The following is a 27,818-nucleotide window of genomic DNA, read 5'->3' on the forward strand; positions in this document are numbered from 1 at the left end:
TAGATCTGTTTCCTAACTCTATAATCTCTAAATTTCTTTTCTAATCCTGTGCAAAACAATCTAAAAGAATGAATGAAAACATTTATTAAGGCTTTACTATGTACACTTTACTGGTACAGTAAAACAGTTCTTTCTCTCAAGTAAGTCAAATTTTAATAGGGAAGACAATACATGAAAGGCTTCAGTTACACACCACATGGAAAAGTCCAATGGTCCCTAGGGTGCAATGGCAAAACAGATAGTAACACGGGGCTTCTATAATGTCAATTCCACTGACAAAAATCACTTCCAATTCTGATTATTGAACTATTTGACAATGCCAAGGACTTTGGTGACAAGAACTTTCTTTCTGGGGCTTCAGTAGCTAAGACCTGCAGGAGCAGCTGCCAAATGCATTTCCACATGTGTTCTAAATTATGTCATTTACAGAGAAAAAAGAAATTATGAATGAACTGAAAAGCCACAACAGTCCCTAAAGGTTTTAAAAGTTTCAAAATACCATTTTTATAAAAAGAAAAAAGGTTATCTGAAAGGAACCCAATACTACCCACATTTCAATTCACAATATAATCATTTTATACTGTTCTTTTTAGGGACATTGCTCAATTTCTTCTGGAGGATTCATTTTGTATGCAGGCACTGTAGCATCTTACTATAAAGTAGTAAACTGACCCTGAATTTGGGATTAAAAAAGCAAAGTTGGCTTAGGGCTCAAGACTTAGTTACATGTAGCTTAAACAGATACACTTACCAGTCGTCTAGCAGTTGTACATCTTTGACCCGCTGTCCCCACCGCCGCAAAAAGAGCTGAAGGTACAACTAAACTGAGGTCTGCATCTTCAAAAACTTGGAGGAAAAGTATGCAGGAAATAGGCCAAAACAGATATAAAAAAAATACAACAATGCACTCTCTTTACTGTTAATTAGAATAAACGGAGGCAGCTAGATGGCCCAGGGGATAGAGAGCTGGGCCTGGAATAAGATGTGAGTTCAAATCGAGTCTCTGACATTCACTAGCAGTATGACTCTATGCAAATCAAATAATTTGCCTTAATCCACTTAAGAAGAAAGTGGCAAACCATTCCAGTATCTTTGCCCCATGAACAATTATGGTCCATGGGGTCACAAAGAGTCAGATATAACCAAATGACAGAACAACTAGAAAAAATAGTAGAGCACTTAGCAACTACAAGCAGAGTATATAAAAGCTATTTGAACTCCTGTTAAAGCAGTAATGCTTTTATTTGAAAATACAGAAATCCTCCTTATTTAGGAAAAAAGGGATGAGTTTACTAGTTTTTTTAAGTCAGAAAAATATATTTCACGGAAGAAAGGTTCTACTTAAAAGCATAGGATAACAATCACAATGATAAACAAACCTTATGCAGCAGAGTTTAGGGAAGAATGAACCCACATCAGTTTAAGTAAGGGGGCCATCCCTCTTTTAAACTATTTAACAATTTCCTTATTAATTCTCTACCCAGGTTCTCAGATAATTAACGTAATACAATTCTTCTATTTCTTAAGGTAATACAGTTCTGCTATTTCCTCATGAACTGATAAGTCTCTGTCTACTATATCTTTTACCCATCAATCCTAATTCTGTCCACCAGCAGTAAGTCCTCTCTCCTCAAACAAGATGAGGACAAACTAATACTAGAAACAAACTAAAGTTTTCAAATTCTAAAGCAATAAATAAGTCACAAAGAGATAATGAGTCTTGAGCTCTTTAGCTAAAAAAAGTCGATTTTTTTTTTCCTTTCTGGAGGGCAGTTGGGGTTAAGTGACTTGCCCAAGGTCACTCGGCTAGTTTTTGTATTAAGTGTCTGAGGCTGGATTTAACTGAGGTTCTCCTGATTCCAGGGCTAGTGCTCTATTCACTGCGCCATCTAGCTGCCCCAAAATAGTCGATTTTTTTTACACTGTTAAGAAAAATTGGTGCCCATCATTCATGGACTGGTTGAACATATTGAGGTATATGAATGCAATAGCAACTTATCACTGTAAAGAATAAGGAAGGTGAAACTGAGAAAAACCTGGGAAATTTTAATTGATAATTTAATTTTTTTCCTCCCAGCCTATCCTCATCTTCAGTATATATACATATCTTCTTTTATGGTCAAGCAAAAGGTCTTAAAGATATGAATCTCTCTCTTTCCCTCTCTCTCTCTCTCTCTCTCTTTCTCTCTCTCTCTTTCTCTCTCTCTCACACACACACACACACACACGACTTTACACCCACACACACACACACACACACACACACACGACTTCTCATAATGAAAGAGTAGATAACTTCTATAACTTCCTATCAACCCAGAGGGATAATTCAGTTACTAATCCAGCTAATTTGAATAAATAAGAAAAATGCTATCATACTTACCAATAATAGCATTGTTTCCTCCAAGCTCTAACAAACTTCTCCCTTAAAAAGAAACAAAAAAGTTAAGTCCCTTTGTTTTTCGTGTCCCAGGGATCCTTTTCCCAACAGATTTATTACCCCTTGAATGAATACATTTACATATTTACCTTGTATTCTTCTGCTGACTTATTTAATCTAATTTACTTAAAATAATCAAAGCTAAATTTTTCTATGTCGAAATACCACTGACACGCCTCTATTATTTTAGAAAGGAAAACAGTCCAAACTTTCCTTTCTCTCTCCCTGACAAAAAAAAAAAAGGAAAACAGTCCAAATGCTATGGTCATTTCTCCACCAGGACTGCACTAGATCAGCTGAATAGTTACTGAAATACTAAGTCACTGCTTAGTGACCCCAATCATAGCAGTTAAATCAGAAACAATGCTTATAGAGTATCTCCTATGTGCAGGACACACAGAATCTTGCCAGGAGATACCAAAAAATAAGACATTATCTCTAACATTAATGTCCTTTACTTTGACCCCAATGAATAATACTTTTCCTTTTCATTGATCCTTAAGAGAAAGAAAAGCAAGGTTGTATTTCCCCTTCTTTGGCAAAATCTATTCAGATCTTGTGTCTAAAATATCTGTTCAGCAAAATTAAGAGATGAATATATATACTATATATACTATAATACTGCTGAGTACTCTAGAACTTTTACTCAATTTGCTGTTATACACCCAGAAAAAATGATATTAGTAATTTGGGACAAGCTAATTAATTTTTTCCTTAATTTATCTGCAACTCCTATTTACAGCCACATAATTTAAGAGGTAACCACATTTTTTCCCAGTAAGGAGGAGATTCCTCCTTCCCAAAGCGTGTCATTAATAATATCTGTCGGAGGGGGTGAGGAGCAGAGTTAAGATGGTGGAGTAGAAACAGGACTTCTGTGCAGCTACAGATGCCACTTCCTCCAAATCATGTAAAAAATGACTCTAGACAAACTTTGGAGCTACAGAACCCAACAAAATAACACAGAGAAGCTAACCTCCCGCTGATGACAGCCCAGCAGGCTGGCAGGAAGAGGCCAGCCCAGCGTTCTGTTATACTAAGAATATATTGACCTGGAAAATAGATCCAGGAGAGATCATTTAAAAATAATTGGACTACCTGAAAGCCATGATCAAAAAAAGAACCTAGAAATCATCCTTCAAGAAATTCTCAAGGAAAATTGCTCTGATGTTTTAGGACCAGAGGGCAAAATAGAGGTTGAAAGAATCTACCAATCACCTCCTGAAAATGATCCCAAAAAGAAAACCCCTAGGAATGTTATAGCCAAGTTTCAGAATTCCCAGATCAAGGAGAAAATATTACATGCAGCCAGGAAGAAATAATTTCGATATTGTGGAAACACAACCAGGACAACTCAGGACCTGGCAGCTTCTACACTGAGGGATCGAAGGGCTTGGAATATGATATTCTCAATGTCTAAGGATCTGGGATTTAAACCAAGAATCGCCTACCCAGCAAAACTGAGTATCATGTTTCAGGGGAAAATATGGGCCTTCAGTGGAATAGAGGACTTTCAAGCATTCTTGATGAAAAAACCGGAGTTGAATAGAAAATTTGACATTCAGATACAAGAAGCAAGAGAATGAGGAGGTAAACAGGGAAAAGAAATCATAAGGAACTTATCAAAGTTGAACTACTTATATTTCTACATGGAAAAACGATAATTGTAACTTATTGTAATAAGAATGTAAATTTTGAAGATCTTCCCTGCCCCTAGGCTAATGTGCACCTGAAGCCTGGGGTGGGAGGCTTGTTTTTCAGTAGATACTTCTTGATTGGCCAGTGAGTCAATAAGGTTGTTACATTCTCTGAGCCAGGAGAAGGCTATATAAGCCCTGATGTGTAGCTTTGTTTTGGGACTCACTTTGAGAAGTATTCTGTGATTTGATCTGAATTCTGGGAAGCCGTTGTTGAGAGTCCCCCGGCTTTGAAAAACCCAGAATGTGGAAACCCAGATGTTGACTGGGTATGGATGTAATGGTTGGACAGTTTGGAAATCTGTCTACTTGATGTTTCTGTCTTGATAATTATGCCTGTATACTTTGAGGTTCAGGGTGCTGACCTTTTCTCCTGAACAAGGTAAACGATATATGTCTGACTGATTAAAGTAAGCTTGTTAACCCATTTTGAGTTGCTTTCCTTTAACAAAGCAGATCCAAGAACCTGTGTGAGCAGGCACCCTGGAGACACTGGGGTGCTTGCTGCAACACTTATGAAACTTTTCTCAGTATGAGAATAGTTGAAGGGAATAGAAATGTGTATATGTGTGTGTGTATATATGTATACATACATATATATCTATATAGGAGGGCATATGGACATATAAATACATATGTGAACGTGTGTATATATATTTACAGGTATACATAGATAGAGGGCACAGGACCAATTTAATAGGAAGGAATGATACTTAAAAGGTGAAATTAAGAGGTGAGAGAGGAATGTAATTAGAGGAGATGGGGAGAGACAGAATGGGGTAAATTATCTCATATAAAAGAGGAAAGGGAAAACTGTTACAATGGAGCAGGAAGGCAAAAGGAAATGAGTCAATCTTATTCTCATTGAATTTGGCTTAGGGAGGGAATGACATACACACTAAATAGGGTATCTCACCCTACAGGAGAGTAGAGGGGAAGGGTTTGAGAGGGGGGATGATGGAAGGGAAGGCAGGATGGGGGGGAGGGAAGTTGGAAGCACCCACTTTTGAGAAGGGACAGGATCAAAGTAAAGAACAAGTGGGGGGTGGGATAGGAGGGAGGGAAACATAGTCAGTCTTTCACAATATGTACACTATGGAAATGTTTTGCATAGCTACACATGTACAACCTATACTGAATTCCTTATCTTCCCTGGGAGGGTGGGTAACAAGGGAGGAAGGGAATGAATCTGGAATTCAAAGTTTTAAAATCAAATGTTTAAAAATATATGTGCATATTATTATTATTATTATTATTTTACATGTAACCGGAAAATGAGATATATAGGCACTGGGGCACAGAGATCCATCATGCCCTACTAGAAAGTAGGAGCGGGCACGGGGGAAGATAAGGAAGACAGCAGATTGGGGGAGGGGATATTCAGTGGGATCACTCTTTTGGGGTGGTGGGTAGGGAAAAATGGGGAGAAAATTTGTAACTCAAAGTCTTGTGTAAATGAATGACATACACTAAAAAATAAAAGAGAGGGGAAAAAATAATATCTGTCTATAGATTTGACTTTAAGCAAATAGGAGGGTCGTCTGCCTAGCCAATACAATACAGGCCAATTTAACAAATATTCTTCAGGAAAAGCCTGTCTTTGGCAACCTATAAAGTTTGCTTTGGTGTCAGCTAGATCTAAAAACTAAATAAGATAATTATGCAACCCCTTCTTTCACTTGGATCTTTCCAAATTCTCCACAGATTTCCATAGAAGCAGTATAAGTGGAGAAAAGGCCACATTCAATGTTCAAAGAAAGATGGTTGCTAGAACATCCACTCACCAAACCTCTCCTGTACCATGACTGACACCTGTTTTCCCACTTGGGTGCTTCCTGTGAAGGACAGCAGATCTACCCGTTCATCTCTGGCCATTGCTGTGCTGAAAAGGAAAAGCCACAGATCTATTTTAACAGATGAAATGGGGCAACAATAAACAATTAAGAAAAATTTGGCAATCACTCTGGTCATTTCCATTCCCCTTGGTCATTCCTTGTGCTAAAGCATAAAAGCAATTCAGCAAAACTAACCAACACATTACATAAGGTTACATATTCATGTAACTTTATATATGAGGCTCCATAGCTCTGAAAGGAAGGGAGGAAGTATATTTCCTCTTATCTCCTTCCATGGCATGTTTATTATAATTACACAGTTTCAGGTTTTTCTGGTGCCTATTCTTTACATTAATATTGTTGTAATCATTGTGAAGAATTTTATTCTGGTTCTGCTTACTTTTTTACTCATTACTTCATACATCTTTCCATGCTTCTTTGCATGCATCATATTCTTAACTTCTTAACACACTGCAATATTCCATAACATTCATATGCCATAATTTTTTTAGTCATTCCCCAATTGGTAGGCATGTATTTTGTTTCTCTGCTGCTATAAAAGTTTTTTTTCTTTTTTTTTTCTTTTTTGAGGGTGGAGGGCAGGGCAATTGGGGTTAAGTGACTTGCCCAAGGTCACATGGCTAGTGTTAAATGTCTGAGGCTGGATTTGAACTCAGGTCCTCCTGACTCCAGGGCTGGTGCTCTATTCACTGTGCCACCTAGCCACCCCTTACTATAAATATATTAATGTATATATGGCTTTTCTTTTCATCTCTGGCTTATTTGTGTTATATGTCTAGCAGCAGAATTTCTGGTTCAAAGGATATGGATATTGTCAATCATATTTATTTGAAAATAAATACAGAAATATGTGATCTTATCTTCCTAGACATCTCTATATTCATCATATATCCAGTTAATATTCCTTCACATTCATGTACCACAATTTCTTTATCCACTTCCCTTTTTCATTTCTATTTCTTAACTACTAAAAAATGTTGGTGTATATATTTTGGTGTAAATGGAAATTTTTTGTCTTTGGCCTTTTGACATATGCCTAACAAGTAATCCCTCTAGATCAGAAAGTTTGGACATCGGGGCGGCCAGGTAGCACAGCGAATAAGAGTCCTGGCTCCAGTGTTGGGATGACCTGGAGATCGAATCCCGGGCTCAGACACTTGGCACCCACCCAGAAACACCTGGCCGTGTAACCTTGAGCAAGTTACTTAACCCCAATTGCTTAGGGGCAGCCAGGTGGCTCAGCAAGTAAGAGCACTGGCTCCAGTGTCAGGATGACCTGGATCAAATCTGGGCTCAGATACTCAGCACCACACCCAGAAATAACTGGCCATGTAACCTTGAGCAAGTTACTTAACCCTGATTGCTTTAAAAAAAAAAGAAAGTTTGGACATCTGAGTCAATTTCTTATACTCCTAACTACATCAATAGTCCTAACTCCATTATAACAAAGGATGGACCCAATTCATATAATGGTTTAAAGCAATATGTTCCCAAAGTTGTAAGGGGACTACCTGGAGCTTAAAATGCATTTTCATATAGAAACAATGCTAGATAGACTTTGATAGACTTAGCTCTCCTCAGCAATGCAAGGATCTAAAACAACTCCAAAAGACTCATGATGGAAAATGCTGTCCACATCCAGAGAAATAACTAATGGAGCCTGAATGCAGATCAAAGTATACTATTTGATCTTTTTTTGTTTTGTTTTGTTTCTTCTTTCTCATGGTTCTTTCCATTGGTTCTAATTCTTCTTTTCAACATAACTAATGTGAAAATCTGTTTAATATGAATGTATATGTAGAGCCTATATCAGACTACACACTGTCTTGGGAAGGAGGGAGGTGTAGAAAATTAAAAACTCAAAATCTTATGGCAGTGAATGTTGAAAACTAGAAGGAAATCAATTAGTTTTTAAAATTTTTTTAAAAGAAAACAAAGAAAAGAAAAAAAAGGAACAATGTTAGAAATAGAGGTTTGATTACAAACATAGCTTACAAAATCCTATTTATTCCATAATATACCAAAAAATTCAGTATTTCAACCTTTCGTTAGTCATGGCTTCATTTTTTTCTGGAGAAATGCATTTACTTCTAGCATCATCTTTCAGAATTTGAATATTAAGGGATACTTGGATGTCATCTAGTTTCTGAAACAAGAATTTGTTCTATAACATTTTTAACAAGTGGTTATCCTGCCTTTGTCTGAAGACTTCTAGTAAGAAAGAACACATAAATTCATAAAGTAACCCAGTCTACTATTTTTCCTTACATAGCATGAGATTCCTTAGGTTAACTTTTCATTGAAGGAAGAACGAACATACCCAATATCAGCACCACCGCATGTCATGGAACAGATTGCACCAGGTAAATTGTTGTCTTCCAAAACTTTGGCCACTATCCTAAAGAAAAGATGCATTAGGGGCGGCCAGGTAGCACAGCAAGTAAGAGCACCGGCTCCAGTGTCGGGATGACCTGGGGATCGAATCCAGGCTCAGACACTTAGCACCCACCCAGAAATAACTTGCCGTGTAACCTTGAGCAAGTTACTTAACCCCGATTGCTTTAAAAAAAAAAAAAAAGAAAAGAAAAGATGCATTAGTAAGTTTCTGAACCAATTTTTTTTAAAAGGTCAAGTTTTCCCAAACTCCTTCCTTCTTTACCTAGAATGCTGTTTCAAATTCAAATGTTTATACTGATTTTCCTTGTCATTCCTCTGGGAGTGGCATTGCCAACTCATTACCTATAGAATCTCTGTTCTATCATCAGAACTCACTAATCCATACTACTTTCCCTTCTAGTTTCTATTCCTTAACTTGTCCCAGTATTTTGATCCCTGCAAGAAACATCTCTGATAGTAACAAATCCCTAAGTATAAAGATCTCACCACAAACTTGAAAAAAATCTCCCAACCTCCATTAAGAATTAGAGTTAACAAAAATTAAACAAAAAAGAAAATCTGCTATATTAAATACTGGTTGCTCTAATACTCATACTTTGGCATAAGGAATAATTAATTCCTGACACTGTTTTTGTAAACAAACACCCAAAAGGTATCCAAACCTCTTCACCCCCTATAAACACAATACAAAGTTATAGAATTTAGAATTAGAAGAAATCCTAAAGATCATCTAATACAACTCCATTTTTAGGAGGAAAAAATTATACAGCAATTTTAACTTACTATCTCAAGGTCACACAGCATAACCAGAATTTGAACTCAAGTACTCTAATTCAAAATTATATGCTAGGTTATATGACATGGAGAATTAAGTGACTGATAGTTACCTAGTTCCTTTTGCCTTTCCAAGAGTTTATGTCTTAAATAACAAAAAGCATTGTATGTTAAAATTTTATCTTCAAAACTACTAGATTTTTCTCTTTATCATTCACATGTCCATCTTTGAACATGTAAATAAATATTACCTTTCAGGTAATTACAGATGACCCCTTTCAGATTTTTTGCAGAATTCCAACCTTACAGTTTTAGGCAATGACATCCACAGGCTAAGCTCCATGTTTAGATAAGTTACATTAGATATGAAACCCAGTACCTATCATATTTATGTGGTTTGGATCAAATCAAAATTCAATCAATCAATAAGTATTTATTAAGCACCCACTATATGCTTACAGGTACTGTGCTGAGCACTAGGAATACAAAAAGGCAAAAGATAGCCCCTGCCCTCAAGGAGCTTATGATCTAACAAGGGAGATAACATGCCAGTAAATATATACAAAGCAAGCTATAAACATAATAAATAGGAAATAACTAATAGAGAGAAGGCACTAGAATTAAGAAAAGTTGGGAAAGGCTTCCAGAAAATAAGAGATTTTAGTTGACCCTTAGAGAAAGTAAGGAAGTCAGAAAGCAGATTTGAGGAGAGAGAATATTCCAGGCATGGGGAACAGCCAGAGAAAATGCTGAAAACTAAAAGATCTGAAGGTCTTATTCATGGAACAGTCAGAAGGCCAGAGGATCAAAGAGGAGGCGGCAGGGAATAAGATGTAAGAACACTGAGAAGCTAAGAGGGGGCTAAGTTATGAAGGACTTTAATGCCAAACAGAACATTCTGTATTTGATCCTGAAGGCAATAAGGAGCCACTAAAGTCTACTGGGGGACGGGAACGAAGTGGAAGTGGTAGCAGGAAAAGAACAAAGTTCACATCTTTACTTTAGGAAGAGCAGTTTATCATTCAGTTATGCAGAGAAATATACTTGGTATACTTACGAAGTATACTAGGCACCAAAGGTGGTAGGAAGGGAAGACAAAGTACAGATAAACCGTGGCCCCTCACCAAAAGAAATTCACACACACACACACACACACACACACACTTACTTTGTGACAGCTACACTAATGAGCGGAGTTGTCGGCGCTCCTTTCCTTTAGAAGAAAAGGAAGAAATTTAATTTTATTCAGTCATTTGGTATAAAAAACAAAAATGATGTCATTAATGAGAATCAAGTCACTTCCAAAGCTATTTTAAAGGAAAATAAGTGAACTTAGGATTTAAGCTCTTAATGTCCCTCCAAGAGGTCGCAAGCATTCTAACTTAGAAACAACTATCACCTTCAAATCCAGCTTCCATGTTTGGCCAATGGTTTCCTAGGTGACTTACCCTGGTCTTGCCAATACAAACTTGACTAAAAGGAAATATTTCCAGATTTTCTATTCCCAAAACATACCTGAGAAGGCTAAGGGAAGCAGATTTACTTTGCTTTTCTACATCAGATTACTCTAAGAAAAGTAAGATGGTTAGATCGATAACTTATCAGCAGGTTCTAGTTCTTTCTACTTCTTCATGGGAAGCTGTCTGACTTTTATCTGTAAAGATAATCTTTGAATGCAAATAACAGTTACAAGAAAAATGGCTTCCTGGCATGCAATTAAGAGCGTAAATAGAAAGCAGTTCGGCTTCAATTATTTTGGTAGCTCCTTATTTGACTAAATTCTTTCAGAGAATACTAGTAAAGTGAGTTATTGACCATTGGCAAGGTCACAACTTCTCTAGACCTTTTTCCTTCTATAAAACAGTTTGGGCTGAATGAAAATAAAAGTACTATTATTATTTTTAATCTTGAATGTAATAAACTACTTGATAGTAATAACTGAAAGGGAGAGGAGTTCATGGGTTCAGAACAACTTTCCTTTGTCCATAGTTCCTACTGAACCAGAGGAAACACCATAAATATGGCACTTTGGACCTGAAGCTGACTTGTGGAAGTAGGCCTCAGAAAGGCTGCAGCAGGTGAATTATTTTGAAGGTGTGCAGTTTTCCACATTCTCACTGTTTCTTAAGAATGAAATCACGTATAAGTAAATGTGAAATTGGTGTGCACTGATACATCAATTCTGCTGAACAAATTTGCTTGTTTTCAAAACAAGAATTTAAAGGAGAATTGACTGTAACTTGAATTCTTTATATCTGACTGGTTGGAGCCTTTTTTTTTTTTTTACTTTGACCTGGGAGCTCTGGATCTTGGCTTCAATATTCAAGAAAATTTTCATTTTGGAGTTTCTTTCAAGAAGTGACAGGAGGAGCCTTTCTGGTTTTACTTTGCCCTCTAGTTCTAGAAGAAATAAGAAGTTTCCTTTTATGACGTCTTTAAATATCTTTCCTTGATATTTTCCTACCATTTGTTTTTCCTATAAGACGTCTTATGTTTTCTTCTTTTTTTCACGCTTTTGACTTTATTTTAGTATTTTCTGTTGTTATATGGAGTCACTGGCTTCTGTTCAATCCATTCAAATTTTTACATAACATGTTGCTGGGGCAAGGTTTTATACACCTTGTGTTGAACAGCCCTTTCAAATTCTTCCTTCCATAACTCATTTGTTTTCTGATTTTTTTCCTTTAGAGCTATCATTTTTTTTATTTTCTCTCTTTTAAAAGAAAAACAAAACCCTTTATAAACACGATCAATCGAGACAATTTTCCACATTGACCATGTCCAAAAAAATTTTATCTCATTCTGATTCCTTCACTTCTCTATTAGAAGGTAGGTAACATATTCCATAAACAGTCATCAGGAACCATGGCTGGTCATTACATGATAAGAGTTCAGCTTAACAGTTATTACATAATATTTGTATACCATAATTTATTTGTCTATTCCCAAATTTAAGGTCACCCCCCTAAGATTACCATTCTTTACCACCTTGAAAAGAGTTATAAATGTTTTTATATGTCGTTAGACTTTGTTCTGCATAGGACTAATTTCTCTTTAAATTGCCCTCTCTATAATCCCCCCTTCCCTCTTCTCTCCTTTCCCTCCTATTTCTCTGTTTAATAAAATACATTTATATACCCAGCTGTGTAGGTGCATTTTTCCCTCCTTTGATCTGTTCAGATGAGAGTGAGGTTCTAGTGTCAAACACTTAACCCCTCCTCCTTTTTATATAGTTTTCTACTTGCATATTCTGATTATGAGATGATTTTTTTCCTAACCTCCCTTTTTCTTCCTCCCCAGCTGTATTCCTCTTCTCTTTGCTCTAGCCTTGTGTAATTGAACTTCCTTTATGATCAATGGTGATAAGGTTCAGAGAGGACATGTGTATCACCTCCCAACATTTGAATGTAAGCACTTTATCTTTGTTCACTTTTTATATTTTTATATTTCTCTTCACTGTCATGTTTGACCTAATCTTTTTGTTTTGTTTTGTTTTTTGGAAGGGGGGAAGGCAGGGCAATTTGGTTTAAGTGACTTGCCCAAGGTCACATGGCTAGTAAGTGTTAAGTATCTGAGGCCACATTTGAACTCAGGTCCTCCTAACTCCAGGGTCGGTACTTTAGTCACTGCACCACCTAGTCTTTGGCACTGTAGAAGAGAAGTTCTAGGCTAGTCCCACTATTGCTTTCTAAGAGACACTTCAGTCTAAGGAACTAAAAACTTTCAGTGCTCCCAGAATGGTGTGATTACTGCCCTCTGAACTCTGCAAGTGACTGACCTGAGTTTGGGTCTGAGCAAGAGTAGACTGCTGCTAGACAGCCCCTATCAGTCAGCTGAGAAGCTCTTTTGGTTCAGAGTGGCAGAATTATAGGTTCTCCTTTGGTCTGTGATTCCTGCCCTTCCTCTGTAAGTTGAGCTAGATGCTAGAAATGATACCCTGTTCTGAACTTGGCATACCGAGGCTCTGCACCACACTGCTGCTACTAGCTTCTGAACTTTCTCCTTTCTTGGTTCACTTCGCAGGGCCTCCCTTCCTGGGAATACCACCACTAGACACTGGTTCGTTTCTCAATCCAACCTAGTTTTGTGACCTAGAACTGAGTAGTGGGCAACCAGGCTAGCAACTCACACCTGTCCCCACAACAGTATCCTGGGATGTGTCTAAGAGTGCCCTGTATGGATCTGGGACCTCCTCTTGCCCTGGTGCACAGCCTCTTCCTAAGAGCTGGAGTGCTCCTGGCCAAACTCCATGCCCAGTGACTGTGGACTTCTCCATCTCACTCACTGAGTGGCACCAAACAAATGACTCATTATGACTTTTCCTGGAATATCCCCCATCAGGATTCAGTCTGGAGCATTTTCTAGAGCTGTTTAAAGGTTTATGGAAAAGAAACTCAGCTGTAGAGCTTCCTACCAGTCTGCCATCTTGGCTCTGCCTTTCAAGTGCCTTTTCATAAACACCAAACAGCAGGCACACACATACTGACATACAGAGATATATACTTTCCCAAACATATTCTACTCCTGACCTTTGGTTTTTTTTTTTGTATGATTATATTTCTTATTTCCTATCTGTTCTGCTTCCTCTACTTCTATCCACTACCTTGCCCTCCTATGACTTGCCTACCCCTCTTCCAAGGATCCCTCTCCTATCCTCCCCTTCCCATAAATCTAAACACCTTCCTATACCCCTATTTACCTATTCTGTCACCCTCCCCTCTAAAGATTCCCCCCTTGTCCTCTCCTCCCTCCCTATGCCCCTATATGTATTGTTCCTTCTTAAACCCATTCCTGATGAAAGTAGATGACCAGAACTACCAGCCCTTCTCCCCAATCTGATTCCTCTGTATTAATCTCCCTTTTGCACTTCAAACAATTACTCTTTTAAGCTGTTCCTAAATGGTTTTACTTTTTAAATTCATTATCATTCTCAGATTCACCACAATCTTTCTTATAAACTACCCAATTATTGATAAGAATCTTAGATGTCCATTTTACATTTTACATATATAAAAAGTAAACAGTCTGTTCTTATGGGTCCCTTATATTCAGTCTTTGTTATATACCTTAAATTTCTCTTGGTTCTTCTATGCTGAATCTTCCATTAAGTTCAGGATTTTTTTAACTAAGTCTTGGAGGTCTGAGAATTTATCAAATGTCCATTTTTTTTTTCCATTCAGGATATTTAACTTTGCAGGGTATGATATTTTGGGCTCCAAAGTACAGCTGGGTCTCTGGTGTTCCTGGTCACCCAAGCTTCCTTTGATCTTTCTGGGCTCAGTGCACCAACAAAATTCCAGTGGCTGGAGCCTAAGCAGCCTTTCAAACCAACTAACCCCAGGGCTTGCTGCTTGTTGTTTAAGAGGCTAGCCCCTGCCAGTTAAAAAGGGAAACTAGCCTGGAGGTGTTTACTCTTCACAGGAACAAAACCTGCTCTTAAATTTTTCCTATGGATGTTCTCAAATGGTCCAAAGAGGGCCCAGATTATGTCCCTGTTCTTGTTTATCTCTACCCACACTTTGTTCGCCCTAAGGTGCTATTTTAACTCTTTTGTGGGGGAAAATCTTGAGAGCTAGGAATTTTCTAACCCACTGCACCATCTTCCCAGAATCTTCCTCTTGGCCATTTTTTCAGTATTAATAAAATCTAAAGCTTTTTTGTTAAACCTTTGGCATTTTCTCCTCCTTCAGTAACCTTGTATACTGATTCCTCAACACCTTCACAATTGTGATACCTCAAAGGTATATACCGATATACTGAAAGACACTGAAAATCATAAATATAAACCAAATAAAGCACAAATGTGCATGGAAAGGTAGACAATGTTATAACCTGCACTTCTGAAGTTGTTTTGTAAAAAAAAGAAAAGGAAAAGGAAACCACAAGTCTTACCAAAGGCAGACATTCCCACAAATCAGAGCAATGGCATTGTTCCAGCCATATACAGCCACTGGGAAGTTGAATGCAGTGATGATTCCAACTAAGCCCAAAGGATTCCACTGTTCAATGAGGGCATGGCCAGGTCCTGAGTGGGAAGAATAAAAACCCCAAATTAAAAACCACAATAAAAAAAGCTCCTTCCAACTGCTGGGGCATAACCTCCCTAACTAGTATGGAATCATAACCCCATTTTTTAGCTCAACTGAAATATTAATCAATATTTCTGCAGCCTAAATAAGGAAGGAAATGTTATGGGTACTTAAACTTCTCAGGAAGCAATGCCCTCCTCTCCACTATTGCCCTCCATCCCTTTTCTTAGACCTAATCACTTCTCATAGGAAAGTTATAAAAGGTCTGGAAGAAAAGCTAAAGCTCAAAAAAATGGATTACAGGTGGTAACTGGACACAGACTAAGAAACATCTTCCCTTTAGTTTAGAACATTGCTTTTTCCTCTGAAAGCATCAGAGTAATGACCCACCTAATGATATTTCCTGAAGGATTAAAATATTGATTAGTGAGAGGAAGTCTCTTTGATTACTTTGGAGTAGGTATGATTATTCAGGGGAGAGAACCTTTGAAGAGAAAGGTCAGAAAAGGAATTGTTTTAAGAGGATGATTCTTCAGGGGCTTTCCCGAAAAGATTTCAATGATTACTGTTCTAGGAGATGAAAATCTACTACTCTTAACTTTATTTTTTTTTCCTTTTTGGAAGGGGGAGAGCAGGGCAATTGGGGTTAAGTGACTTGCCCAAGGTCACACAGCTAGTAAGTGTTAAGTGTCTGAGGCCGGATTTGAACTCTGGTCCTCCTGACTCCAGGTCTGGTGCTCTATTCACTGCACCACCTAGCCACCCCAAAATCTACTACTCTTAAGACATATTCTCTACAGTAATATGAATTGTGTGCTATTCAAGACTCAAATAAATGTTGCTTCAAAAGTGTCTTGTGTCAGTCACCATGTTAGAGCATGAAAGAATTCACATTTCTCTCTCCAAGTAGAACACTTTATATAGAATAAGATATAATGGTTTCTCAGATGTTTAAAATGAAGAGTATGGTATTAAATATTTTTCTTTGTCACTACATTGTATTTATTCTATATGCATAATACGTACATGTTTTCCCAAAAGAATGTAACCTTCTTAAAGGCAGTCACCTTTATACTCCTCTGCCTGGCACAAAGTCAGCATTTTTTTTTGTTTACTTTTAGTTTACAACATTCATTTCCACAAGATTTTGAGTTACAGATTTTCTCCCCATCTTTCCCCTACTCTCCACCCCAAAACAGAGATCCCACTGAACACCCCCTCCCCCAATCTGCTCTCTCTTATATCCTCTGCCATCCCCGCTCAGACTTTTCAATAGGACAAGATGGATCTCCATACCCCAGTGCCTGCATATCTTATTTCCCAGTTGCACAGCATTTTTTTTTTTTACTAAAAAATAAAATAAAAACCTTTGGGTTAACCCGGTATTTGCTTAAAATTCTAGAAGTAGTAATCCAAATTATTTGCTCCTTTGTAGGATATCATAGCAACAGTGGATGTACTTTCTAATTCTCCAGATCAACATTTTTAAATACACATGTTCTCAAATGTAGAAAATTAACGAACAGAGTCCATCAGATAAATACATAGTTAAGCTTATACTAACTATATATGAAGAGTTTTCCCCATCCTCTTCAACAAGCAGATTAATTACACATTCAAATATGATGGTATCTAGAAAATTTTTGGTTAACTTTGTATCTTCCTAAGTAACTCAGTTTATTTGCTAACCTGATGATTTTATTAGAAGGATTTATGATTGTAGTTAGCAGATTTTATCATGATATTTTTTACTTGCTTACTTTCTGAAGGTAAAATGGGCCCTCCGATCATTCGTGATAAACCAACAGCATAATCACAGATATCCACATACTCCTGAACTTCTCCAACCCCTTCTACTAAGATTTTTCCCATCTCCAAAGATACCTGAAAATAAAAATTATGTACATACAAATTTAAAAAATTTTAAAACATGAATGAATCTTTCAAACTTCGGTTTTAATTAAAAAAAAAACACCTAGAAAAGAGAAAGCAATCACATATTAGGCAAAGATATTATAAAATGGATGGAAGTGGAAACCAGGACAAGAAAGGCAAGATTATGCAACCCTTTTGCAGGAGCTAGTAAAAGATTTGAGAAATAGAGGAAAAGTTTACCAAACATTTACTAAGCACCTATTATGTGGAAAGCATAGCATTACAGATCAGGAAGGTATACAGAGATACATTAGGGTCTAATACAGGGGCGGGGAATGTGCAAATTCAATAGGATTTATTCTGTGAAGTTTGGATTCAATCAAAGGGCTGGACTTGAGGACCTAGGAAGGTCACATGTGTCCTCATGACCACAGGTTCCCCACTCCTGGTCTAGAAAGTATAAATAAATATTAGGGTCTAGTTCCTATCCTCATGGACCATACAAGCAAGTAAGGAGATAACATATACAATAGATAACTATAATACAAGCATATAGGAGTGCAACAGACTAGATGAGAGGTCTGAAAAGCCAAAAAATAAAAAAATCACTAAATGAACTTCTGATTTCTTCTAGATTCATGCCACTGAATTCTTTTAATGAGGTAGCTGTAGTTTTTCCATTTTTAAAACTACACTTGAATGAAATTAAAAATACCCACTTTATATCAAATCTTGTGTTATGGTGTAATGTTAATGGGATTTAAGATCTTCCCAGCCCATTAAAGGGCTCACAGTAGAGCCCATTGAAGGAAGCTTGCTTTGGGGAGGCTTGCTTGTGGGAAGGCTTTGACACCTTTTGCTAATTTCTAACTAGGCACTGAGTAAAGAGGGCTTGTCAGATGCTTTCTGGCTCTGAGAAGTATACATATGTGTGTGTGTGTGTGTGTGTATATGTGTGTATATATATGTGTGTGTGTGTGTGTATATATATACACACTCATATATACACACTCACACTCTGAGTTGGTATTTTGCTTTGGGGGCTCAATTATGAAAAGGATCTTGTGAATCCCTGGTCAAGATTCTGAGTGGCCATATGTTCAGAGCTCCCCAACTGCTGAGATGTAAAGGTTTTCTCGGGGATGTATGTAAAGTGTATAGCAACATTGCTTTGATTCAGGCAGTCAGAAACCTGTCTGCTAGTCTTTATTTCTTTGTTTGTATTTTCTCTGAAGTTCATTCAGGGTGTTAACTTTTCCCCTGGACTAGTGAATGTAATTTTAAAAAGATAGTTGACCCCTTAAACAGTTATCTTTGCTAGTAAAGCAGATCCAAGACCTGTGCTAGCAGCCATCCTGGGTATGCCCGTGTGGTTGCTGCTACATATAGCTACAAAGTACTACAGGAAGTTCTGGTATGTTCAACTTTAAATGTTTTTTTCCTTATTTATTTATAGTGAATGTATCAGTAGGTAAGATATCAAGTTTTGATTCTGTAGAATCAATTTCAAAAGGTCAAAAAATCCATTTTGTGTTTCCCTACCCATTTTGCTACTATCTGATCCATAAAGTTCATTTTAAAATTATAATTTGTTTGGTTTTTAAAAATCACTCTTACACAAAATAGGAAAATCGAGCAACTATAGGTTGGTTGGTTTGTGTTTTTTTTTTTTAAGACACATTTACTTTGAAAATACCTTACCAAGTTTCCTAAGATTTGAATCTTCTGTCGCAAGGCTTCCCCAATCTGTCTCACTATTTCTCCTCGTTTAGGGGCTGGAATCTAAATAAAGAATGAAACTTTACTGATCAATTTAAAAGATAAAAGCAATTAAAAATGACCGTCCTATCAAGTCTATCACTGCAATAAAATCCAAAGTAGCACTGATTAGAAAGCTTTACAAAGGAATACTAACACTGCCTACCTCCCACTGGGGAGCAGGAGAAGGAGGGGAGTTTTTACATGACTGATCACAATCCATGTAGGGCTCCAATACTTTTTTACATGTAATTAAGAATTGTGATATCAAAATATTCACTAACTTAAAATACTTCTAAAAACTTATTTACTTAATGGCACACATATTTTGCTTAGAGTAAAAAAAAATCAATCTACAAAACACTTTATAGAAATATAGACGGGTCTAAATTAATGGAAAAATTTTAATTATCCTTGACTAGGCTGAGTCAGCATATTAAAAATTACAATTCTTTTTTATCATACTATTCAAGCTACTAAAGGATTACTTTACAATCACAATGATTATAAGAAAAAATAATATTAACTTCATTTGTAGAAACAAAAAGTTGAGAATCTCAAAAGTATTCCTATGAGTACCTGACCTCAAACTATACCAAAAGCAATAATTATAAAATTATTTGATTTAATTAAAAAACAGAGAAAACAATGAGTGGAATAGATTAGATAAACAGCATACAGAAAAAAAAAACCATACAACAGTAGTACTGCTGTCAATAATCCCAAAGACTATAGTTACTACTAGTATGACAAAAACTACAGGGAAAATACAAACAGAAATTAAGTACTGATCAACCATCTCACACGGTACACCAAGAGCCAAACGGATACATGTTATAAACATAAAAGGCAACATCATAAATATATTGGAGGAGCATGGAAAAATTACCCTTCTGATGGATGGATAGGGTAAGAATTCATGACCATACAGGGGGAAGTATCACAGAAGATAAAAAGAGCAATTTTGAATATAAAAGATTGAATAAAATTTTCTTACAAAACAAAATCAATGCAGCTAAAGAGAAGAGAAACAGAATTGGGGTAAAAATCTTTGCAGTAAATTCCTCTTATTAAGGTATCATCTTAAAGATGTATAAGGAACAAATTTAAATTAATAAGCCATTAATGAATACATAGTCAAGGGATATAACAGGAAGTTTTCAAAGAATTCCAAACTATCAAAAGCCATGTGAAAAAAAATGTTGCAAATCACTAATTAAAGAAATGTAAATTAAAGCAACTCCAATGAGATCAACATTGTTAAAGGCTACAGAGAATGCAAGAAGAGCAAGGACTGGAAAAAGGCCATTGGATTTGACAATTAAGAGATCACCAGTAACTGGAGATAGCAGTTTTGGTCGAAAGATGAGATCAATAGCCATATTTTAAGGAGTTGAGAATGATGGGAAAGGAAGCAGAGGCACTCACTGTGGACAACATTCTCAAGGAGTTTAGCCACAAAGGGAAGATGCAACATGAGACAATAGTGGAGATGGAAGTGAGGAGATGAATGAACCTTGGGCATGTTTGTGGGCAGTAGGGAAGCAACAATGGACAGGGAGAGACTGAAGACAAGTGAGAGCAGGGAGAGAGAAGGGGCAATATACTAGAGATGATGGAATGGAATGTAATCACTTGTACAGATAGAAAAGGTTTGCCTTGGCAAGGAATGGTACCATCTCTTAATGTGAGATGGGGTAGAGAAGATAGTGGTAAAAAGGCATTTGAGTAATATGAGGTAAGGAAAAAGGAAAAGGAAGCTCTCACTGAATAGCCTCAATTTTTTCTGAAAAAATAGGAGAGGGTAGGGGAAGAACGAATTATAAGAGGTTTGAAAAGACTGAGAACCACTATGGAGAATAAGACAGTGAGTTGATAAGGGAGGTAGAGAAAGATTGTCTAGTAGCAATGAGGGCCCAATTGAGTAGAAATGGATCCGGTCAAAATGACTGTGATTTTCTCCACCTTCATTAAGCAGCATGTGAGTAGGAGAGAAAGCAGATGGTGGGAGTGATTCAGGATTAAGGCTTGGCAGAGCACAATTGGTTATATAATAATGGGACCAGGAAACACAACAAAGTGGACAATGTAGAGTTGAACTGGTTGATCAAAGGGTCAAGGTAGGGAAAGGAGGAGACAGTGATGACTACAAGGGTCATGACCTGGGACTGTAGATCACAAGTGAGGACAAAGAGTAGGATTTGGTATGGAAAGGCAAGAGGAAAGATAGAAAGATTGTTATCAGTTAAGAAAATTTCAAAATTCTTTTTTGTTGTTGTTTTTTGCCGTACACTTTTTTTTCCTCCCTCCCCACCCTAGAAGAGATTATATATGTGTGTGTGCGTGTGTGTGTGTGTGTATATAAAGATACACATACAACATACTATAAAGAACTATATCTGGGATGGATAGCATCTTCCTTCATAGGTCCTTTATAGTTGGCTTGAGTACTTATCATACTCAAGATGAATTAGCCATTCAAAGCTGTTCTTAGGACAAAGTTTCTGTTACTACATACAATGTTCTCTTGTACCGCTCATTTCGCCTTTCCTTATTTCATCCAAGTCTTTCCACATTTTTCTAAAATCAACTGTTCATCCTTTCTTATAGTACAGTAGTATTCAATCACAACCATATACCATAACATGTTTAGCTATTCACCAACTGAAGAACATCTATCATTTTTAGCAAATCTGGTAGGTGTAAGATATCTCAAAACTGTTTTAATTTGTATTTCTCTAATCAATAATGGTTTAGAGGATTTTTATATGATTATATATAGTTTGGATGACTTCACCAAAAAACTGCCCATTCATATCATTTGACCATTTATCAACTGGGGAATAACTGTATTCTTATAAATTTGACAAAGTTATTTATGTATTTGTGATAGAAGACCTTTACCTGAGAAACTGTCTATAAAAATTTTATCCCAAAGGGCGGCCAGGTGGTGCAGTAAGAGCACCGGCCCCAGAGTCAGAGATGACCTGGGATCTAATCCAGGCTCGGATACTTAGCACCACATCCAGAAATAACTGGCCGTGTAACCTTGAGCAAGTTACTTAATCCCAACTGCTTTAAAAAAAATTTTATCCCAAGTGATTTGCCTTTCCTTTTCCAGCTCATTTTACAGATGAGGAAACTGAGGCAAACAATGTTAAGTGACTTGTCTAGGGTCACATGGCTAGTAAGTATCTGAGGTCAGATTTTAACCTAACTCCAGCCCCAGTACTCTATGTACTGCACCACCCGAACCTCCTAGCTGCCCTTACCTTAGGACAGGGAATCTGTTTTCTAAAATCATTTTTTTGTTGTTATTATTCAGTCATGTCAAATTTTTGGTGACTGTGTGGACCATACTGTCCATGAGGTTTTCTTGGCAAAGATCTTGAAATGGTTTACCATTTCCTTCTCCAGTGGATTAAGACAAATAGGGTTAAGTGACTTGCCCAGGGTCACATAGATAGTAAGTATCTGTGGCCAGATTTTAACTCAGATCTTCTTGAGTTCAGGCCCAGCACTCTATCCACAGAGCCACCTAAATGCTTAAACTGATTTCTAGCTGTTATAATTGATTTTATTTTATTTTTGAGTAAAACTTTCCTTGAAATACTTTGTCTCTACTAAACTATACAGAACTTGGATTAATCCATAATAACTAGAAGGAAACTAATGTAGAGATGAAAACATTTCTTACTAAAGTTTCCCCTTTGCTGATAAGGTAAGGGTATGGAAAGCATATTAATTGTGTGTACATGTGCATACTAATTACTTTCCTAAGTATATATACACACACATCCACTTCTGCATTTTAGTTTTTATATTTGAACATTAATTACTAGCACAGACACATGATTCACTGTTACTACCTAGTGCTGAACTCTCTCTTGGCTCTCAAAAGCTAAAGGCCAAGAGGAGGTTCTACCTGCTGCATCCCCTGACATCCAATCATGACCATCTCTTGGGTTTTGCTTGCTTCCTCTTCCAAATCACCACCTTTTCCAACCACCACCTCCCACCTATCTAACAGAGATTCAAAAGAAGTGGTAATGGATGTGGCAGCTATAAAATGGAGCAAGTTATTGAAAATATAACTTTAGCTATCAGGCATTATTCTTAGGGCAAAAGTAGAAACAAAATACAATCACAGTTTGTTTTTTGATTTTTTTTGCTTTTTGGAGGGCAATTGGGGTTAAGTGACTTGCCCAAGGTCACACAGCTAGTTTTTGTGTTAAGTGTCTGAGGCTGGATCCGAACCCAGATCCTCCTGACTCCAGCACCGGTGCTCTATTCACTGGGCCACCTAGCCGCCCAAAATCACAGTTTCTAAAAGGACCACAGTGGTGATGTGGAAAGAACACTGGACAAACAACCTAGATTCAAATTCTATTTACTATTTACTATCACACTATCTGTATGACCTTGGGCAAGTCACAACCTGGGTCCATTTCCTAGTCTGTAAAAACAAAAGAATTTGACTAGATGACTTTTAAGATTCTTTTAGCTCTAAATCCACAATCCTACACCCAGTGACCCTTAGTGCAACTATTTCTGAACATTTTTTTCTAAAATATACCTGACAAGGGATGGCTAGATGGCACAGTGAATACAGCACCGGCCCTGGAGTCAGGAGGACCCGAGTTCAAATTCGGATTCAGATACTTAACACAAAAACTAGCCATGTGACCTTGGGCAAGTCACTTAACCCCAACTGCCCTACCTTTCCCCCTCCAAAAAGCAAAAAATAAAATAAAATATACCTGACAACTGACATTCAGCTTTTGCCTGAACACCTATTGTGAGGGCACACTTACTATCACCATATCACCTTACAAGGAAGGGAGCCTGTCCCACTTCTGGATAGCTCAAACATTAGAAACTTTTTCCTGAACATAATCCCAAATTTTCATCTTTGTAATTTCTACCCACTATTCCTAGGTCTGTCCTCATAGAAAAAGCAATCTCTCTTCCACATAAAAAAAATCCACAAATATTTGAAGAGAGAGCTACCAATTATATCTCCGTAAGTCTTCTGATCTCTAGGCTAAATAGTTTCTAGCTAGCATTTACTCCATGAGTAAATTTTGGTTTTTTGCATGCAAAGTAAAGCCAAGCACTTTATCAAATAGTGTAGTTGTCGTTCCTGGTCTACAGAGGTACCCTAAGTACGTCTTTACATACACAAAAAATTATTTTAGTACAAAATTTCTCCTACACTATTTGTGTTCATACATCTTCATTTAATTATCAGTACCACATCTTTGGATACTGTTATACCCATTTAGGACAGGTAAAACTTAGCTTAACCAATTCCAAGTCAAGAACACTATTGGTTATGTAAAGTAGGACACTAAAGTCTAACTCATACATGAAACTGGTTAAACAAAAGCTCAGCAAAGTTATACAACTTTGTTCATTATTGCTGTCTCATGAAATAGCTGCATCTCTTATTCTTTTATTAACTGTAGAATCTCCCCAGGGTCAGAACAATCTTCCACCCACACAATTCCTTTTACAAGGTTCTTTAGTCTGAATAACTATAAATAAATGAGCCTCATACTATCTCTTGAGAACAGATAATGAAAAATTTGTAAAAGATCAGTTCATTTCAGAGCCTCATCTTTTATTTTTTTTTTTATCTTTCTTATGCCATAAGATCATGCTATCAAGTCTAGCACAGGAAGGAGACTTAAAGAAGCCATCTAACCCATTTTAAAGATGAGGACCCTGAAGCCCAGAAAGATTAAGTGACTTGTCCAAGATCACACAAATAGTAAATCACACAAAGAAAGAACATGAATCCAAATCCTCATCCATAGAACCAGTGCTTCTGCTGCCATATTATGCAGCTTCTCCCTTTGAAAAAATCAAGTTGACCTGTCCTGGCCTGCAAAACAATCTCTAAGTGCAATCAAGCACATTAGTTAACGCTTGCCTCAGGCTAGCATCTTTTGGATGCTAGCATCCAAAGACTCACCAGAGCAGGATAGACTTGTAATATTTATAATACCTTTAGAAGAACTATAGTAAAGCTGGGATTCTTCCCTACCTAGAAAGGTAGATTCCATTTCCTCCAAAATTAGGTTAAAGCAGCATCCCATTGACCCAGAGACTTTTTAATCACTGGCTGTCAAAATTCCTTCTACTCCCACATATTAAGAACCCTCATACTTTGCCCCCACAATGCACTCTAAAAAGAAAGGTGGAAGCAAATGAATAATGTTAATTGAGTAAAATTACTCACATCCACCCATATCTTCCAGGCTTCTTTGGCTTTCTTTAGTGTTTCTTCATAATCTGCTAGACTGGCCTGTTGGAAGGAATAATGGGGAAGGGGGAAAGCAGGAAGGCAAAAGGAAAGGTTACTGGTAATCACTCAGACAATACAGATGTATTTTTACATATATATGTGTGTGTATTGTGTAGTGGGTGTGTGTGTGTGTGTGTGTAAATATATACATACAATGCCACTTAAAATCTTGGAAAGAGGAGAATATAGATGAATTTTACATACATACATTTTCTATAGGCATATATGTGTATATCTGTATTTATATTACATACATGTTACATGCATATATACATATATATAAAATATGTCTGTATTCTCATCTTTCTAATATGTTTTAGGTAATATTCCCCATCTCTGCTAAACAATTTTTATATACTGAGATGAGATAGGTTTTTTAATACAATAACTTCCACTTCCCAATGCTTAGTCTTTATACTTACTGTGTCCAAAAATAAAACTGATCACAAAGTAATTCATAAAATATAACCAAGTACTTACTAACATACCTAGTTCTTGCATGGCCTACTAAAAGAAGAGCTTATCTCATACTATTTGCTAAATAGCATACATTTAACAAACATTTATTAAGTGCCTGCTACATTAAAGGGAAACACCAAAAAATAGGTGTGAGGAAAAATATACATACACATGGTAAATACACAGCATAAGTACATGGAGCATTTCATTTTAGAAAGAAAGTTCATTTTTAGCCGGAGAATGGAAAGAAAATTAGGAAAGGTTTCATATCAGATTATAGCCAAAAGGACATTTATTTCTTTTCTTTTTACTGATTTATTATAAATTTTAAGTGTCAATATTATCTATTTAACTTGCACTGCAATTATTTACAGTCAAACAAATGAATTTCAATGGATGAAATTTCATTACTTTTGAGTCACTTCCTCACAGCTGCTTGTCCATTCCCATTCACTTTTCCAAGAGGCTGTCATTTGTATGTACTCTGATCTAGTTTTGTTTTTCCTGTTTTAAAAAAGGTTTTTTTAGGTCTTTCCACATTTCTTTATATTCCTCATATTTGCTGGTTTTATTTGCTTTAGCACAGCAATTCAAAAAGTATGGTTCAGGGACCCCCCTAGTGTTCACCCACACCCTTTCAGGGGGTTTACTGACTAACAAACATATCAAATGCTTACTATATGTCTCAGGCATTGTGCTAATTCATAGATACAAAGGCAAAAAAAGACAAAATAGAGCTCCTGATCTCAAGGAACTCACAGTCAAACGGGAAATGGGGGGGGGGGGGGCAATGTACAAACAACCATGTGCAAACAACCTAAATACAAGATAAATTAGAAATTATCAATAGAGGAAAGGCACTACAATTAAGAGAGACTGAGAAAGGCTTCCTGTAGAAGGTAGGATTTTAGCTGGGATCTGAAGAAGGCCAAGGAAGCCAGGCAGCAAAGATAAGGAAAAGGGCAACCCAGGCATGGGGGACAGACAGCGAGAATTCCCAAAACTGGGAGATGAGTGTCTTGCTCAAGGAACAGCAGGGAAGCCAGTATCGCTGGATCAGAGTACATGGGAGATGTAAGAAGGCTGGAAAGGTAAGAAATGAAAGGCTCTGAACATCAAAAAAGAGAATTTTATATCTGATACTAGAGGTAATGGGGGAGCTCCACTGGAGTTTATTGACAATAGTGCTTTAGGAAGATCACTTCAACAGCTGATTAGATGATGATGAACTAGGGAAAAATCTGTGATTGAGAAGTCAACCAGCATGTTACTATAATAGTCCAGGCATGAGATGATGAAGTCCTACACCACAGTGATGACAGTATTAGAGGAGAGAAGGGGGCATATTTGAGAGATGTTATGAGGGGGTCAAAAGTACTATTTTAATTTCTATTATAGCAATTATCAGTAGATATAAATAAAAGCTCTTTGGGAGGTCCCCAATAATTTTTTAAAGTATAAAGGGTACCAAGATCAAAAAGTTTGAGAATCACTGCTTTAGATTCTATTACATTACCAAATGAGCTGACATAAACACACAAATATACACACATATAAAAGATACTTTGTAAACCTTAAAGCTAAATGCTTATACCTTAAATGCTAGCTGTTATTATCACTGTTACTATTACTATTAGTACCAAAATTTAAATAGTCCTCTTCTGGCGACATAATAAGGTTAATTTCAATTTTTTGCAATTACAGTTAAGAAAATCTTTTTAAAACTAATCTTTTTTTAATATTATCAGGACATATTTCCAATAACAGAATTACCGGGTTAAAGAGTATGATTAGTTTTGTAACTTTTTTTTTTTGCTTTTTGGAGGGCAATTGGAGTTAAGTAACTTGCCCAAGGTTACACGGCTAGTTGTTTGTGTGTGTGTGTGTGTGTGTGTGTGTGTGTGTGTGTGTGTGTGTGTGTGTGTTTGTGTTCTGAGGCTGGAACCGAACTTGGGTCTTCCTGACTCCAGGGCCAGTGCTCTACTCACTGTACCACCTAGTTGCCCAATCATTCATATTTCTTAATAAATACTTATTTAATAGTATCAGTGAACTTCGAGGGACCTAGTGAAATTATAATGTTATTTTAATAACTACAGGTACTGGGAGGCAATTCACAAATGGGATGAAGCACTTCAGTTAACTCCAGATGTGTGGGTGTTAAGTGTCTGAGGCCAGAACCAAACTCAGGTCCTCCTGTCTCTGGGGCCAGCGCTTTACTCA

At 36.9% G+C, this 27,818-nt stretch overlaps 2 protein-coding genes across 3 annotated transcripts in view; one reads left to right on the plus strand and one right to left on the minus strand.

The window, feature by feature from the left end:
• Positions 1-27,818, plus strand: part of PHAX (phosphorylated adaptor for RNA export) — a 502,400-nt gene that overhangs the window by 435,250 nt on the left and 39,332 nt on the right. The gene's annotated exons all lie outside the window — the stretch shown is intronic.
• ALDH7A1 (aldehyde dehydrogenase 7 family member A1) overlaps positions 1-27,818 on the minus strand; it is a 45,305-nt gene that overhangs the window by 15,011 nt on the left and 2,476 nt on the right. For both annotated transcript variants that reach the window (XM_069088162.1, XM_069088161.1), the window contains exons 3-11: positions 25,071-25,136; positions 18,770-18,850; positions 16,954-17,077; positions 15,057-15,189; positions 10,333-10,377; positions 8,314-8,391; positions 5,922-6,019; positions 2,384-2,425; positions 752-846 (exon numbers count right to left, since the gene is read on the minus strand). In XM_069088162.1, coding sequence (XP_068944263.1) covers positions 752-846; positions 2,384-2,425; positions 5,922-6,019; positions 8,314-8,391; positions 10,333-10,377; positions 15,057-15,189; positions 16,954-17,077; positions 18,770-18,850; positions 25,071-25,136 — 762 coding nt within the window. The remainder of the gene's footprint in view (positions 1-751; positions 847-2,383; positions 2,426-5,921; positions 6,020-8,313; positions 8,392-10,332; positions 10,378-15,056; positions 15,190-16,953; positions 17,078-18,769; positions 18,851-25,070; positions 25,137-27,818) is intronic.

Source organism: Petaurus breviceps, unplaced genomic scaffold, assembly GCF_028583685.1.
Source record: "Petaurus breviceps papuanus isolate PSGF00001 unplaced genomic scaffold, PetGlider_PUasm1.0 184, whole genome shotgun sequence".
Taxonomy (NCBI): domain Eukaryota; kingdom Metazoa; phylum Chordata; class Mammalia; order Diprotodontia; family Petauridae; genus Petaurus; species Petaurus breviceps.